The following is a 17,393-nucleotide window of genomic DNA, read 5'->3' as shown; positions in this document are numbered from 1 at the left end:
AAACCATGTAGAAAACACAAGTGGAGTTACAAAGTATTCTTAGAATATTAGCTTTTACAATTGCCCATGTATTTACCTTTATTGAAATCTTTATTTCACCATACGTCTTCAAGTTACTATCTAGTGTCCTTTCATTTCACTCTGCAGGACTTTCTCGAGCATTTCTTGTAAGGCAGGTCTACCAGTAATGAACTCCCTCAGCTTTTGTTTATCTGGGAATGTCTTAATTTCTCTTTCACTTTTCAAGGATAGTTTTGCTGGATATAGGATTCTTGCTTGGTGGTTTTTTCTTTGAGCACTTTGAATATATGGGCCCACTACTTTCTGGCTTCCATAGTTTCTGACGAGACATCTACTGATTATTTTATTGAGGATCCCTTGTTGTGACTAGCCGCTTCTCATTGCTTTCAAGATTTTCTCTTTGTCTTTTGAAAGTTTGACTATAACATGTCTCAGTGTAGGTCTCTGAGTTCATTTTACTTGGAGTTCATTGGGCTTCCTGGATGTTTATATGAATGTCTTTAATCAAACTTGGGAAGTTTTCAGCCATTATTGCTTCAAATATTCTCTTGCCCGTTTCTCTCTTCTCCTCCTGGGACTTCCACAATGCATATGTTGGTCCATTTAATGGTGTTCCACAGGTCCCTTATGTTCTGTCCACTTTTCTTCAATTTTTTTCTTTCTGTTCCTCAGACTTGATTATTTCCATTGTCCTATCTTCAAGTTTGCTAATTCTTTCTTCTGCCTACTCAACTCTGCCTTTGAATCCCTCTATTTAACTTTTATTTAAGTTATTGTACTTTTCAGCTCCAGAATTTCTTTTATGTTTCTTTTTAGGTTTTCTACCTCTTTATTGATATTTCCATTTTGTTCATATGTTGCTTTCCAGCTTTTCTCCACATTTTCCTTTAGTTCTGTGAGCACCTTTAAGACAGCTGTTTTAAAGTCTTTGTCTACTATATTCACCATCGGATCTTCTTCAGGGACAGGTTCTATTGATCTATTTTTTTCCTTTGATTGGGCTATACTTTCCTGTTTCTTTATATGCCATGTGATTTTTGTTGAAAACTGGACATTTGAACCTAATAATATGGTAACTCTGGAGATCAGATTCTTCCCCTTCCCCAGGGTTTCCCGTTTTTTGTCATTATTTTTATTTACTGTTTTTGGTTTTTTTTGATTGTTGGAGGCTGTCTCTGTGCTGAAACTCAGCCTAAGGTGTAAATTTAAGGTCTTCTCAGGTCTTATCCAAGCATCTTTTTTTATTTTTCTCTTTTTTATTTATTTATCTTTTCTTTTGAGGAGGATTAGCCCTGAGCTAACTGCTGCCAATCCTCCTCTTTTTGCTTAGGAAGGCGGGCCCTGAGCTAACATTCGTGCCCATCTTCCTCTACTTTATATGTGGGATGCCTACCACAGCATGGCTTGCCAAGTGGTGCCATGTCCACACCTGGGATCCAAACCGGTGAACCCTGGGCCACTGAAGCGGAATGTGCGAATTTAACAGCTGCACCACAGGGCTGGCCCCCTTATCTGAGCATCTTATCCGTGGCAGGCACAGTCACTTTCTAATTTTCCCTGTATATGCAATTATTTCTGAATGTCCTAGTCTTTAAGGTCTGATTCCTGAAAGGGGAGATAAAAGAAAAATGAGGGGACGATTAAAAAGAGTACTAGTCCTTTAAATCCCCAGAAGTCACTTCAGCCAGAGGGGGAGAGGCTTGCAAAAATGGGGATGGTGCAAAATGGCTGCCTGCCTGTTCATCTGAACCTCTGTAATCAGAAGCAGCAACCAGGGATCAGAGAGCACAGATCCCTGGTATTTAGAGGACAGGGCCCTTTTTGCCCACTCCAGCTCCCTTGAGCTGTGCGCAAGCTGCTCCAGGAACACATGCACAGCTGCCTGCCACCAGCTGAGAGGTTGGGGAAGGGTAGCCTACTGTGCTAAGAGCTGAAATTGACCAAAATTAACTGCAATTTACCAGTTCAGCCTTCCCCTGGAAGCTGCAAGCCTTCAATAGACCCCAGAGTTCCAAAATGGTTCTATCAGACAGATTCTGCCAGTGTAACTGTCGTCTAGGTGGAGACAGATTCTTAGTGCTTCCTACTCCTCCATCTTCTCAGAATCCTCCCCACGCATTTTTGCCACATCCAAGTACAACCCCAGACTCCTCTTGCCTGACATGTGGTATGAGTCCCTCACTCTGAGTAATATTGCCTTCTTTATCTTCCTTAAGACCCCGGTCCTTCCATCACATTTCACCACTGTGGCACCCAATGGGAAACAGAGCGAAGGATCCACTCCAAAAAGAGAAAATGGTAGAGAAGAGTCTAAGAAAGAATCCACTGCCATCTGGTCTCCCTGCCATGTCTAAAGGAACTCTGCTGTCTCACCACTCCCCACCCCCAGCCTCGCTTCACCAGCCCCTCCAGTTTCATCTCTGGACTCACGCCTGCTGCCTTTCAACATTCCCAGATTTCTCGTCTCTTGGGGGAAAAAACTTTTGCTGATACACCTCCCCTCCTCTGCCACCACTTTCAATCAACATCCAATTTCTCTTTCCACTCACACTTCAAAATGAATACCACTTCTGTTTACTCACCAGGAGCTTATGCCTTTTTCCTTACAATGTCACTTCAATCTCTTTCCCTTTCAAGCCAAGGGACATTTACTAAGCATCTCTTCTGTGTCCAGCTCCATGGAGGTTGCATAACAAACAAACGGCTCCCAGAGCAATGAGGCATGAGGGGCTGGGGTACCAACTAAGTGTGACAGTAAGAGGAATAGGGGAGGGGCAAAGAACAGAAATAAGTTCCTGAAGGTCAACAGCAACTCTGCAGTGGTCAAGTCAATGTTCTTCCTTTGGACTCTCTTCTCCCCTGTGACATCTGACCCACGTGACCATCGAACAGCTGGCTCCTCAACCTTCTTACCCACAACCCTAAACTTTTATTCCCATGGCCCCCAGCTATCCTTTGCCTTCTTGAGAAGTCTTTCTTCTGCCCCCATCCACTGCAGGTCTCTCCCAAGAACACCCTAAGAGCCCAGCTCTTCTCCTCCTGGACGCTGTCCACCAGGAACCCCCTGCACTCTGATGACCTGCACCAAGGCTTCTCTGTGGACCATTCCCAAATCTATGTCTTCAGCCAAGACCCCTTTTCAGCACTCTCATCCTATCCTATCCTGTACCAGCAAGTGGCTTCTCAACCCTAGCTTCCAGGTTTCTGATCACGGGACAACATTCCTCTGGTCTCTGGAGTCATTGTTGGCTCCATGGTCACCAATGTCTTCATCAGTCACTGCATCTGGTCAGTTCTTCTTTTAGGATCTGGCTCCAATCCATCCCCTATCTTCATTCTCAATGAAGTCCACCCTGGGTCAGGCCCTCATCACCCCAGGCCACCCAACAGCTCTCCAAAGTCTAAGCATGGCCCTGCACCAGGCACCGACTGCAGCTATGATGACCTTCCAGCAGCACCACTTTGAGGCATTAGCCTTCTCCCCTCCACACTTCAGGGGCTCCATGACTACTCCATGGATGAAGCCCAGCATCCAGGCTGTTTCACAAAGCCCACTATGGTCTGCCCCAGCCTCCTCACACTGACTCACCTCATCAAACCTCCTGGAAATAAGGTAAAAACTCAAGCCATTGCCTAGCACTAAAATACTCCCACTGCTGCCCTCACCTCCTTCCCCTCCTCTGCCCATCCAAATCTAACCTTGGTGAGAGGTGCCCTGAGGCAAGGCACAGAGATGGGACTTTGAGCAAGAGACCCAGGACTAATTTCCAACCCACAGTTGATTTAGTTCTTCCACCTCACTCAGCCCCCCTTTCCCTAACAGGAGACAGCATGACCTACACTGCAGGGTCGTCTCCTACACCACGTTAACGTGTGGAAAAGTGCTGTGGGGAGCTTGGAAACAGCCCTTAGAACCAGGACCGCCACCAGTCAGCTGCATCCCTTCTGAGTGGTCGGTGCCCTGACCTCCATCACATATTTTGAACCTCATCCCTACTTAGTTATCACTTGCCCTTCTAAAACCAATTCAAATTCCTGACTCCCCAAGCTGGAAGCAAATTCTGTTTCCTTGGAAGTCCCCATGCTGCTCTGAGGAAGCCACTTCAGCTCTAGTCTGTACCTGCTAGGCGAATCTCCCACTGTTACTGCTTCCATCAGTTAGTCTTTCCTCCCAAGTATACAATACACTCCTTAGAAGCCGGGGGAGGCACTTGTTTGAGGTGGTGTTTGACTCCATACCACACTGCTCCTGACCTGCTTGGGGGTGAGCCCTTAAAGAAAATAAGATATATATTTTTTTAAGATGAGAGGAAGTAACTCTGAGAAGCTGGAGTTCCCTAAAGAGCAAGTTAAATAACCTCAGGAGCCACTGGCTGCCCAAAGGTCAATGTGACAAGATGATGCAAGTTCACAGGGGAGACTCCAAACAGGGCCTGAGACCCACTCCCCAGTCAACTCCAGAGCAGCTCAGCCAGGCCATGCTCCCCCTGCAGAAATGGCAGGACTCAGAGATTTCCCTTGGGAAGGGCAACACCCAGGTGGAGAGCAGAGAGTTTGGAGAGGGAGGGAGGAAGAAAAAAGAATGAAAAAGAAAAGGAGTAGTGAGGAGACAGAAGGGAAGACATAAAAACAGTGAAGAAGAAAGACACAAAAGAAAAGAAAACCAGGGGAAAAAGAAAGAAAAGGAGCTGATGGCTCAGCGCCGGCTCTGCGCCAGCACTGTGCTACATGCTCTCCATGTGATCTCAACACCCCACAAGCAGGGGCTCTGATTCCTATTTTCAGAGAAGCCAAGTGACTTGCCCGGGGCTGCCAGGGGGCCCAGGGAATAAGTGGCTGGTCTGTAGGAGTCCCGAGTCAGGCCTCTCCCATGGAGGAGGAGAGCGTGAGAGGAAGAGTCCATTCTCAGTCTGAAGGGAGGGCTCTAGCCACAAAAATCAGCGAACAAGGACTCAACCACGAGCTGGGACCCAACACATGTGCATAATCCCTGCTGACGCTCCACGAGCCCAAGGCCCAGAGGGACAAAGAAGGGTAAAAGCGTGCACTGAGAATTCTAGCAATTAACCACAAAGCTTTTGGAAATTCAGTTATTTTTCATCCAAACCCTTTTGGGCAATGTATTGTAACAAAACATAAAGGCCTGTTAGGCTGGAGGTCCGGCCCTTTCCCAGGTTCAAGAGAAGGTGGTCTTGCTGCCTTCCTGAGCATGCCACATACTGGGGCATCTTGGCTTCTGGCAGCGAAGTAGAGTTTAGCAGCCCCCAGGGGGACTAGAAGCCCCTCCTGCTACGGGTTTCAGATCTAGACCGGTGTCCGGGTTCCAGGAGCACAAGGGACTCCAACCAGAGATGTCAGGAAGAGCCCTGAGCCTGGCCCCACAGCTCAGCAGTGCAGGCAGGAGCTGACCTGGAACACATCCAAGCACTTCTCCTGTTCCCAGCACCCCACCACCTCCCCCAGACTCCCCTCGCAGCTGTGGTATGTCACAGAGCAAGCTGGGCTCAGACATGCTGACTGCATGCAGGCTGACCTTCGTCGACACACAAAAATGATTTCAGATAAGTGTAAAAAAAAAAGAAGCTATGCGTGTATACAGATGTATAACTCATGTAAAAGACATAAACCAACAGAGTATAAGTTTTAGGTTTGGAATAGTAGAATTCAAAATAGCCAATATTTATTATGCCTTATTTTTCTCACCAGTTGAGTCAGATACAAAACCTACCCCTGGGGTAACTGTGAGGATCTGATTGATTGTGTACGGGAAATCCCTAGTATAGTGCCAAGCACACAGTAGGTGCACCACATTACAGCTGTTATTACTAAGCACCTACTACATACTAGGCTCCATGTCAATGCTCCCTCATAACAAACACTGTGAGGCTGAACTTATCAGCTCCCATTTTACAGAGGAAAAAATATCAACTCAGAGAGATAAAGTGAGCTGCCCAAGACCACAGAACTAGTTTGCCACAAAGCTGGTCGGGAACACACATCTTGTAAGAGTCAGCTTGGCAGCAGCCAAGTCACTTGAGATGTGGCATTCCACCCAATCCTAGGGAGGGAGGCAGGGCCAAGGGAGCCCCAGGTGGGCTCTAAGCAGACAGCATTGGCTAAAACAGAAACAAGGAAATAGAAAGTGTTTAAAAAGGAGGAGGAAACAGAGGGAGTCTGGGAGAAAGATGCATCAAGGATGCTGTCAGGTGACTTACTGGAAACATTTATTGGAACATTTTTTTGAAAAATAAACAGAAAAGCCTAGAACACAGAATAGTGTCAATGTTGTGATAACAACCACCTCAAATTATGTCCACGTCTGAAAGACTGACAGGGATCCTAGGGGAAAAAACACTTACTTTGATGCATTGGGAAGATTGTGGGTACAATTTTCATATTCTACTTTGATTTCTGTTAACATTGATAAATGCTTATGCAAGATTATTTTTAAATGCTTCCAGAGATAAAGAAATCACAAAGAAAAACAATCAAAGAGTTTGACTATATAAAATTAGAAACTTCTACAAGTAAAAAAAAAGCAACTAAAATGGAAAGACAAACAACAAATGCTGAAGACTTATTTGTAGCAAATATGATAGGTAAGAGTTAATTAATAACATCTTTATTAATACTAAAAACTCCTGAAAATCAAAAAGAAAGCATTAAAAATCACAAGAGGCAAACAGAAAAAATATACAGGCATAATTCAAACACAAAATCACAACTGTTTAATACACTTAAGGAAAAATGTTAAATCTCACATATGAAAACAAGAATAAAATACCATTTCTTTTTTTTTTTTTTTTTAAGATTGGCACCTGAGCTAACAACTGTGGCCAACTTTTTTTTTTCCTGCTTTTTCTCCCCAAATCCCCCCAATATATAGTTGTATATTTTTAGTTGTGGTCCTTCTAGTTGTGGCATATGGGACACCACCTCAACATGGCCTGACTAGTGGTGCCATGTCCACGCCCAGGATCCGAACCCTGGGCCACCGAAGTAGAGTGCGCAAACTTAACCACTCGGCCACGGGGCCAGCCCCTAAAACACCATTTCTATCCTACTAAGTTCCAAATATATTTTAAAATGAGAGAGCAAAGTTAGCCACTGACACCTGTGTAAACTGTACAAACTCTTTTGGAAAAGAATATGGCAATGTACAACAAAAGGTTGTAAAGTGTTCATGCCCTCTGATCCAGTAATGTCACACCTGGGAACCTCTCATGAGGAAAAGACTGAAAATACAGACAAAGTGCAAGGAAGATCAAGGATGTTCACACCAGGGTTATTTATCTATAAGGAGGACAACTTAAACCAGTCTCAAGGGTCAACAACAGAGTGATGGTTACATGAAGAACTGCTACGTAAAATGTTAAGTAATAAAAGCAGAAACCAATACTATAAATACCTCATGATTACCATTATATGTTTGGGGGGGGAACTGAAGTGAGCAAAGTTGTGGGGTACAAGATCAACACATAAAAATCAGTTGTTTCTATACACCTGCAAAACAATCTGAAAAGGAAATTAAGAAAGAAATTCCAGTTATATTAACATCTAAAAGAATTAAATACTTAGAAATAAATCTAACAAAGGAGGTGAAAGATCTGTATACTGAAAATTACAAAACATTGATGAAAGAAACTAAAGAACATCTAAATAAAAGGAAAGACATCTATGTTCACGGACTGTAATACTTAACATTCTCAAGATGTCCATGCTACCAAAGCAATTTACAGGCTAAATGCAATCTTTAGCAAAATTCCAACACCCATCTTTTGCAGAAATGGAAAAGCAGATCCTCAAATTCATATGGAATTACAAGGGGCCCCAAATAGCCACAATAATCTTGAAAAAGAAGCATAAAGTTGGAGGACTCAACTTTCCGACTTTGAACTTACTACAAAGGTACAGTAAACAAAGCAGTGCGGTGGCATAAGGACAGACACAGAGAGCAATGGAACAGAACAGAAAACCCAAAAATAAACCCACACGTATATGGTCAATTGACTTTTGACAAGAGTAAAAGGGGAAAGGACAGTCTTTTCAACAAATGTGCTGGGAAAACTGGATATCCACATGCAAAAGAATGAGGTTAGGCCCTAACTTACACCATATATAAAAATTAACTAAAAATGGATCAAAGACCTAAATGCTAAAACTATAAAATTCTTAGAAGAAAACACTGGGGAAAATCTTCATGCCAGTGGATTTGGCAACAATTTCATGGATATGGTACCAAAAGCACAGGCAACAAAAGAAAAAATAAATAAATTGGATTTCATCAAAATTAAAAACTTTCATGCATCAAAGGATATGATCAAGAAAGTGAAAACACAACCTACAGAATGGAAGAAAACATTTGTAAGTCATATATCTGACAAAGGATTAATATCCAGAATATATAAAAAACTCCTACAACTCAACAACAACAATAAAAACAACCTGATTGGGCAAAGACTCAAATAAACATTTCTCCAAAGAAGACATACAAATAGCCAATAAGCACATGAAAGATACTCAACACCACTGGTTATTAGGGAAATGCAAATCAAAACCACAAAGAAATACCACTTCATTCCTACTAGGATAACTATGAGAAAAAGGAAAGCAAGTGTTGGAGAGGATGTGGAGAAATTGGAACCCTACTGCACTGCAGGTAAGAATGTAAAACAGTGCATTCGCTGTGGGAAATAGTTTGGTGGTTTCTCAAAAAATTAAACATAGAACTACCATATGACCCAGCAATTCCAACCCCAGGTATAGACCCAAAGGGAGTGAAAGCAGGGACTTGAATAGATATTTGTACACCCAAGTTCATAGCAGCATCATTCACAATAATCCAAAGGCAACAACTCAAGTGTCCATCAATAGAGGAATGGACAAACAAAATATAGTATATACACACAAGAGAATAACATTCAGCTATAAAAAGGAGTGAAAGTCTGACACATGCTACAACATGGATGGACCTTGAAAGCATTATGCTAAGTGAAATAAGCCAAACACAGAAGACCAACGATTGCATGATTCCATTTACATAAGGGACCTTTAATAGTAGACAGAAAGCAGAACAGAGGCTGCCAGAGGCTGGGGGCGGAGGACAGAAGGGGAGTTACTGTTTAATGAGTACAGGGCTTATCTTGGGGATCACGACAAAGTTTTAGGTATAGACAGTGGTAATGGCTACACAGCTTTGTGAATGTACTTAATGCCACTGAATTGTACATTTACAAATGATTAAAATAATAAATGTTTTGTTATATATATTTTATTACAATTTTTACAATGGGGGAGGGGGACAATACTATGCATAATGAAAAGATAGGAACGAAATAAAGCAAATTGTCAGCAGCTGATATTTTAAGAAAAGAAATCTTTGGGTGGTCTCTTCTTTCTTTTAATCACTTTTCTCTATTTTCCAAATTTCTTTTCAGTTATTCTTTGGATAGAAAAAAAAGTTTTTAACACTTTTCAGGTGTTTTTAACACTTTTCAGGTTTTGATATGTATACAGTTCGCCAGTCCAAATTTTTCCTTTCTAGATAGGAAGTTTCTTCACATTTGGACCATTTTTACAAAGGATTTACTTAACAAGGGACCATAAGAAAAGGAAATAGTCACTTAAAATGATTTAAAGAAGTTCTTTGCTGCACAGAGGTAAAAGCTAACCATCCTCTTCCAAGGCGATCCCACTTAGCCCGGTGAGGCCCAGCAGGGCGGCAATCCTTCCCTTTATCTGAGTTTGTCTCCCAGGCCCCTGGGCGCGGAAGGAGGAGAGGAGAGGCTTCAAAGGCCCCTCAGACGGACAATTTCCTCTGGATGTGTGATAAAGTCCGTAATTTGACCTTCCACCAATAAATTAAAATAGGAATAGTAATTTAAACACGCAAGTGAGAATTTTCCTTAAATGTAACTAATCGGAATAGTTAATATTGATTTACCCTTACGAGTATCCTAAGCCCTTCCCGGAAGGTCCCATTTATATAGCAAATGATACTGACACTGTACTGGGTTTTCATGCAAGAGTGCAAAGGACCTGTTCTCCCTTTTCTGACAAGTAAATAAAACAGCAGGGAGATCAAATAACTCACTCAAAAGAAGATATAATTTTTTATCTTCCTTTTTACAGTCTCATATCCACTTCCGTTGGGGATAACAAAGTCTGAATTCTTATGCAACACTTATCTAAAAGTGTCGATTTTATCGGATTGATTAATTTTGCTAACAAAAGGCAGCGCTAGGAAATCTTTTATGACATATTTGGCCCATTCACAGGGCTAGAGCTTTAATTTAACCAACTTGAGAATTCTGAGGGAGAGCTGCAGGTGTTGGATCTGAAAAAGATCATAAATGGGAAGGCATATCAATCTTTATGACGGGGAAACAAAAACACTGTCTACTCGCTTGCCCTCCACAGCCAGGAGAAGGAGAGGAAGTAGCAGGATATTGTCTCAGGCTGCATAGCAAAGAGGAAGCAGCGCTGTCTCCCAGTGACCGCTACTGAGCATTGAGCAAAAGGCGCCGGCCCAGAGAGGAAAAGAGGAACTGATAAAACAGCGAGGTTTGCCAACACTGTGTGCTCAACAAGGACATCTTCTCATTTTCTCAGCCATATCAGAATAAGTCACTCCCTCAGCCACCTGAACAACCAGGTGGCCTTCTGTCCCATAGTTCTCACACCCCTCCCATCCCCACCATGCCCAGCAGCACTGCCACCTTTCTGCCCCCACGGACCTCTCCCCACCGCGCTGATGGTAAGCAGAGCCGATCACCTGCTCCTGTTAAAGATCTCCACAGGCTGTCCCTCCACTCCCTCCACTGCCTGAACTCAGAGCCACACTTCTTTCCCTGGGAAAACCTCCAGAGCCACCTCCCCCCATCTCCCTGTCTCCCTGCTGCCTCCTGGATCCTCCTCACCAAGACAGCCTTCTGCCAGATGCAGCCAGCCATCTCTGGATAGGAAACCTCTCAGTCACTCCCCTGAACAAAATTATGCAACTCTCCCTACTTTCCACAAGATGAAACTGTGAACTCCTTAGCATGAAAGACTACAAAGATCTGGCCTTTCCCAATCTCCCCTCCAACGGCCATGTCTGTCTGTCCATCCATCCACCCATCCGTCCAACCAACTGTACAAGCCTCTGTGACAGAAACATCCAGTTGTCTACCAAAACTCATCTCCCCCTTTCAATAACCAAGTTGCTGCTAAGCAGATGGTGAGGGGACACACTTCCTGGCCTCTCTTGCACTGAGGCATGGCCAAAATGGCAGGAAGGAGTGAGTCCTCACGGACAGAATCTCAGCGGGAAGGGTGGGTGACCTTCCAGGTCCAGGCCTTACAGACTGGACCTTCCTGAGAACGTGAACACAGCAGTGCCCATGCTCCGCTTTGACCTCAGGGACAAGGACACCCTACAGTGGAGGGCAGCAAGACGGAGGCAACCTGGGTTTCTGAAGGCTGTGCAGAGCAGAACCACGCCACTGCTCATGTTAGAAAACCACCTGAGGGCCCGGCCCCGTAGCCAAGTGGTTAAGTTCAGGCGCTCCACTTTGGAGGCCCAGGGTTTCACTGATTCAGATCCTAGGCCCGGACGTGGCACCGCTCAACAAGCCATGCTGACGCAGCGTCCCACATGCCATAACTAGAAGGACTCACAACTAAAAGTATACAACTACGCACCGGGGGGCTTCGGAGAGAAAAAGGAAAAATAACAAACCTTTAAAAAAAAAAAAAAAGAAAAGAAAACCCCCTGAAAGATCAGCTTCTAGCCCCTTTAGGCTTCCATGCTTTTTGGCCTCTTGGAGCAGCACCTTATCCTTTACCCTCCATGCGAGCAGGCACCAGGTGAACCACTCAGTAAAGACCCAGGCGACACCTGCCTGCCCAGTTCACGTTAGCGAAACGAAGTGTGCCCCGAAGCCTGCAATACATGTGAACGTTCCTCTCATTAGAAAACCTACTTGGTATTCTCCAGGGTCTTCTGCATTTTCTTGGTCATTTTATCAATCGCTGCCTGCCTTTTCCCTTCGGCTAAGAGGTCTGTTTTGTTCAGCACCACGACCAGCTTCTGGCAGGCGATCTGCCCAATCACAAGGCACTCTGCTGACTGGGTCTGCATCCCCTTGGTCACATCGATGACCAGCATCATCAGATCAATGATCTGGGCCCCTGGGAGAAGAGAAGACAGGGTTAGAGAGGGAAGAGGGGGAGATGAGCTCTGCAGAAAGTTGCCCAATGCCTCAGTCAAGCAAAACTGGCCAAAATGAAGCATTAAGATAAAAGTGGATGGCGTAGGAAATGAATGATTAGTGCCTACCACCTAGGACTGGGCCACACCATACGTGCTTTGATCGACATCATTTCACTGAATCCTGACAACCACCATGAGACAGGTGTTTTACCCCATTGGTGATGAGGAAACTGAGGCCTACGAGAGACAGACAGCTTGCCTGGAGCCACACAGCTCACATGCAGGAGGGCTAGGTGATTGTAAACCCCACGCCTTCCTATTACACCAATCCTATCATTTTGAGTCCATCCTACCTGGGAAGAATGTCCAAGCAGGAAAAAGCTCAATGTTAGACTTGGCAAATGCCTAGAGATTTACCCTTGCCAAGAAAAAGGAGAAAAGGGCTGAACAAATAAAGAGGCAGGTTGGGGGTGCGGTGTTCCTCCATGGCTCCTGGGTCTTCTCCTCACCATACCTGTGGTTTCATCATGATCATCTCAAGCTTGGCTGGCTTATATCTGCTCACTTCTTTTTGTCCTTTCTGCTCTGGTTGGGAAGTCCCCATTCTTTTGGGGGAGGCAGGGTGGGTAGGAGTAGCCAAGGTTCAGCTGCATCAACTGAGTGCCATATGAACGTGTCTATGTGTGTTTACATGGATGTGTATGTGTGTCGTGCGTGTACGTGTGTAAGCGTATGTACGTATGCGCGTGCATATGTGTGCATTATGGATCTAAGCATGGTTGTGAGCATGGCCTGAACAGACAGACACACCTGAGCTGAACAACAGCAGGTGGACAAATTACAGAGAAGTCAATGAAGGGAAACCGCCGTGAGTCATGTTAGGAAGACTGATGTTAGTGAGTACAGTGACCCTGTCCTTTTTAACGGAATTTGGAATAGTTGCACCCAAATAAAGGTATTATTTTGGAGATGCAGGAATACGCAAATGCCCTCCCCTTCGCCTCATGAGGAGTTTTCAGGACCAAATGACTGTCAAGGTGTGGCAGAGGACAACTATTCCATGAGTGACTCTCATGACCCTGCTCCAGCCAGCCCCCAACACACAAGAGCCTGAGCCCAGCCCACCCCAGAACATGTGACCTCTCCCCAGGTCCTCCTGCCACCAGTCGTAGGGCTAGGTGGCCAGGTCTTGAGGCAGGATGGGACAAAGCTTGCAGGTGAACAGAGAGGAGTGTCCTGGGCTCCCAGCCTGCGCACTATTCCCTGAGAAGACCGGAGAGCCACCTTCACAGCAGAAGGGTCCCCATGCCCGGCCCAATGGGCCTCCGCTCTGGTAGACAAAGCTGTGTCCACAGAGCCAAGGCCACTCTACCCCACATGTGACTGAGGATTTTTCAAGAGTAATTCTGACAACCCGGGCTCCCTCTGGAACCTAAACATCACCCCTACCTAACTCAAACTATCACTGACCCCACTTTACAGATGAGGAAGTTAGGTGACTACTCTTGGTTATTCAGCAGAGGCAATCTGAACTCTGGAGCCTGTTCTTACCATGTGCCACATGGCCTGTCTTTCAGAATGCGGGCCCATCCCTCTCCATCCTCCTCTCCCACAACCTCACCCACTCCCTACTTCACACCGAGATGCAAGGCACACCCCACGTTAATTTTCACCCCTTGCCTGCCTTGCCTTGATCCTGCTCCTCCCCACCCAGACCTCGCTTGCCCCGGCCCTTCCTCCTCACCCCAGCTCCACTGAGAGCTCACCAACCAAGGCCTGGGTTTTCAATCCGTAAGCACAGCACCCAGCACAGACTCAGCAGGGGCACAGCTCAATCAGCCTGTGTGGGACTATATTGAGCAAACGAATGCTTCCCCACCTCCTCTACTTTATTTACCAGGAGTCTGTTCCTCTTCTCAGAGATTCCATTTCCTACTAGTATATGAAACTATCCAGAAGTGCCTTGTCTTGGCCTGCTGGCTGCAGGAGAGGGACTCATGCATTCCATGTGTTTACCCCATCTCACTTCTGATGCCTGTTAGGATCCTGGTGATGGGAAATGAAACTGAACTGACAGACCCAGAAAGGTAAGTGTAGACGGAGGCCAGTGGTGATCTCATGCACAGCCCTACTCCAGCAACTACAGGCTGCCTTTGTTTTAGGGAGCACACAGCTCTGCTCCAAAAGGCCAGGCTCTCAAGCAGACTCCCTGCAGCGCAGCCAACCTCAGGGACTTCTAAGGAGATCAGAGGTCACAGCGACATGACTGGTCCCACTGAGAACCAGGGCACCACTGGAAACCAGGGGTCAGCATCAAGCAACCGCCCGCTGCCTGGCAGCAGCTCTCAGTTACTCTCATTTCTTCACCAAACTTTGATCAGACAACAGGAAGTGACATAACTGGCCCGTCTTTTCTTTTTCAAAATCCCTAGTATTTCCACAGAATGAATCCAACAGTGTCCTTCCCAATTCCCACGAACCCAGGGTAGGAAATCACTCTGAGACTAGAGGGGCAGTGTGAGCGAGTGGGTGGGAAACACAAGTCAAAATCTCGCAGCTTACAAATGACCCTCTATGTTTCCAGTCTATCAGAGCTTTTCATCTAGTTGTACTAACTACAGAATCCTTTAAAGGTTTGCAGAATAATTACAACAGGGTTAAAGTTTCTCAGTACTTTAAAAAATTACAATTTCCAATTCTGTAGATTATATATCTTAATCATTTCAAAAATAAAAATAAAGAAAAACTTACAAAGGTCAGCATTTTAAAAAGTATAAGTTATCTGTGGGATGTAATTTTCCTTTTGAGACTGAAGAAAAAAAAAGTATTCAGAGGGGCCAGCCCCGTGGCCAAGTGGTTGGGTTTGTGTGCTCTGCTTTGGCGGCCCAGGGTTTCGCTGGTTCGGATCCTGGGCACAGACGTGGCCCTGCTCATCAGGCCATGCTGAGGCGGTGTCCCACATGCCACAACCAGAAGGACCCACAACTAAAAATACACAACTATGTACCGGAGGGCTTTGGGAGAAAAAGGAAAAAAGTAAAATCTTTAAAAAAAAAAAAAGCGTTCAGAAAAAAAGATTCAGCCAGAGAAACTGAACATAAAACTATAAACATATTTTAGCAACCTCAAAGTCAGATATCTGATCAAAATTTGATTTTTAATCAAAAGCTACAGGCAACCTAAAAAAAATATTATTAAACATAAAACAAAGAAAAATGTATTTTAACTGGTGACATTAAATATTCAATAAACGATGTAAATACATTGTTACCAACAATATAAAACTGCAGTGGCAATCCTATTTGCCAAAACATCAAATCTCTTTGTGTACCTCAGCTTCCTTGTCTGTATGAGGAGGACAGTGATGGGCCGAGTCACTGGACTGCAGCGAAGATTAAATGAGACGACACAGGAGAAGGGTTTCACACAGCACCTGGGACATAAGAAGTCCTCAGGAATGTTAGCTGCTATGATTGCCTTTCCTTTCACAACCACCACTGGGGCATGCACTGTGGTGCTCCACGTATCTGCATCTCATTCTAACTGCATCTCAGCTCTGCAGTGTGAGCATCACAGACAAGAAAACAGAGGCCCAGAGAGGTGAAGTAACCAAGCAAGGCCAAGGAACAAGGTCTCAGTCGGAGAGATGTGAACAGGGCCCACCACCTTCTTTCTACTTCAGCACCCGGCCGGCCTGAGGAGCAAGATCTCGCATCCAGAGTAAACTGCTGGCTGTGGAGGTGGCGGGAGTGTTTGCACCAACCCCTGCAGACGCTTCAGGACAGCAGAGCAGGTGTCAGGGGTCCCCCTCAGAGTGCAGCTGCTGGAGCCCAGAACGGGAGGAAGGGCTGCAGCTCTATAATCCCGGAGCGCCATCATTATTGCTGTAATCTGTATTCATTTATTCAATGTATTGCTTGTCTCCCCAACTTACAGGCAAAAAGACTAAGGCTCAGGAAGGTTAAATAACTTGCCCCAAGCCACAGCTAAGGCGAGAACCCAGCACTGGTCAGACTCCAACACAGGCTCAGCTGTCCCAGCCAGGAGGCGTCAAGACTTCAATCACACTAGGGTCATTCGGCTCCCTTAAGGAGAATCCCCTCAGGTGCATATCGGTTTTGTGCATTTCAGTTTTCCTGCCCACCCCCATACTTTTCCCAAAGTAGAGTGACCCTGGATTTTCCCGCTCGAATTCCTACTGAAATAGGAGAGTGCAACTGTGCAGCAAGGATGTCCATCCTGCCCCACTCAGCACAGAATGGGAGGACCCGGAACGGAAGGGGCTTACCAAAGAGGGTCATTTTGCAGGCGGGGAGCCAAGGCCACAAGTGAGAGGAAGAGGCAAGAGCAGAGCTTGGAGGCACCTGGCCAGGCATGCAAATCACAGCCCTGCCAGGTGCCTCAATTTCCTCCTCTGTAAATCAGAATTTAAACACAGATGCCCACTGCAGAAGGTTTGGGGGCAACAAAGGGGCATGCCTGCAGGGCCCTCAGGAAGCGGGAGCTGCACTCATGGCTGTCAGTGCTGAGCCAAGCTCTCAGCTCTCGGCTCTTGGCTCAGCCTCAGCCTCAGCCTGCTGCTCCCACTAGTCCAGGCAGCCCCCGGGCAAACACATGTGGACAAAGAACTGAGGTACTGACTGAGTCGGGGGAGGGGAAGAGGAGGAGAAGGGGGAACACTTGGACCCGAGGCCCCCACCGTGTGCGTGGGCCTAGAGGCCCCTGGACATAAATGGCGTGTCTGACTTGTTCACAGCGCCTGCCAGTGCTTCTCCTCGCCCTCCCAGCTCACCCTCTTCAGGGCCTGCCTGCCTCCGTGAAGTCAAACATCCCCACTGTCCCACGTTGCTACACAATCGCCAGGGTCACTTCATCCATGGCGGGATGCACTGTGAGTCCAACAGGCTGGAGGTCCTGGCCAGGCCCACACCATCCAGTGGAGGGCCAGGAAGCCAAAGGAGGCCTTGCTCACTGGAGGAGGCTCCGGGGATCTTGACCTTCGTTCCTACCAGACATTTTCATGAACAGCTTCAGATGGAGGGAAGTTTCATAAGGCTATTCCTCTCTGAGCTCCAGTTGCTCATCTGTAAAACAGAGGCAGTAACTCCCCTTCACTTTCTACTGACCTAGTTGGAAACCTCAGATCTGGATACAGGAGACAGCCCAGAGGGAGGGCACA

At 45.9% G+C, this 17,393-nt stretch overlaps 1 protein-coding gene across 3 annotated transcripts in view; it reads right to left on the bottom strand.

Moving 5' to 3' along the window:
• The window catches only part of EEFSEC (eukaryotic elongation factor, selenocysteine-tRNA specific), a 259,452-nt gene that overhangs the window by 158,885 nt on the left and 83,174 nt on the right, over positions 1–17,393 (bottom strand). For all 3 annotated transcript variants that reach the window (XM_046644462.1, XM_046644467.1, XM_046644476.1), the window contains exon 2: positions 11,985–12,192. In XM_046644462.1, coding sequence (XP_046500418.1) covers positions 11,985–12,192 — 208 coding nt within the window. The remainder of the gene's footprint in view (positions 1–11,984; positions 12,193–17,393) is intronic.

Source organism: Equus quagga, chromosome 1 (assembly GCF_021613505.1).
Source record: "Equus quagga isolate Etosha38 chromosome 1, UCLA_HA_Equagga_1.0, whole genome shotgun sequence".
Taxonomy (NCBI): Eukaryota; Metazoa; Chordata; class Mammalia; order Perissodactyla; family Equidae; genus Equus; species Equus quagga.
This window is presented reverse-complemented; position numbering and strand designations above follow the sequence as displayed.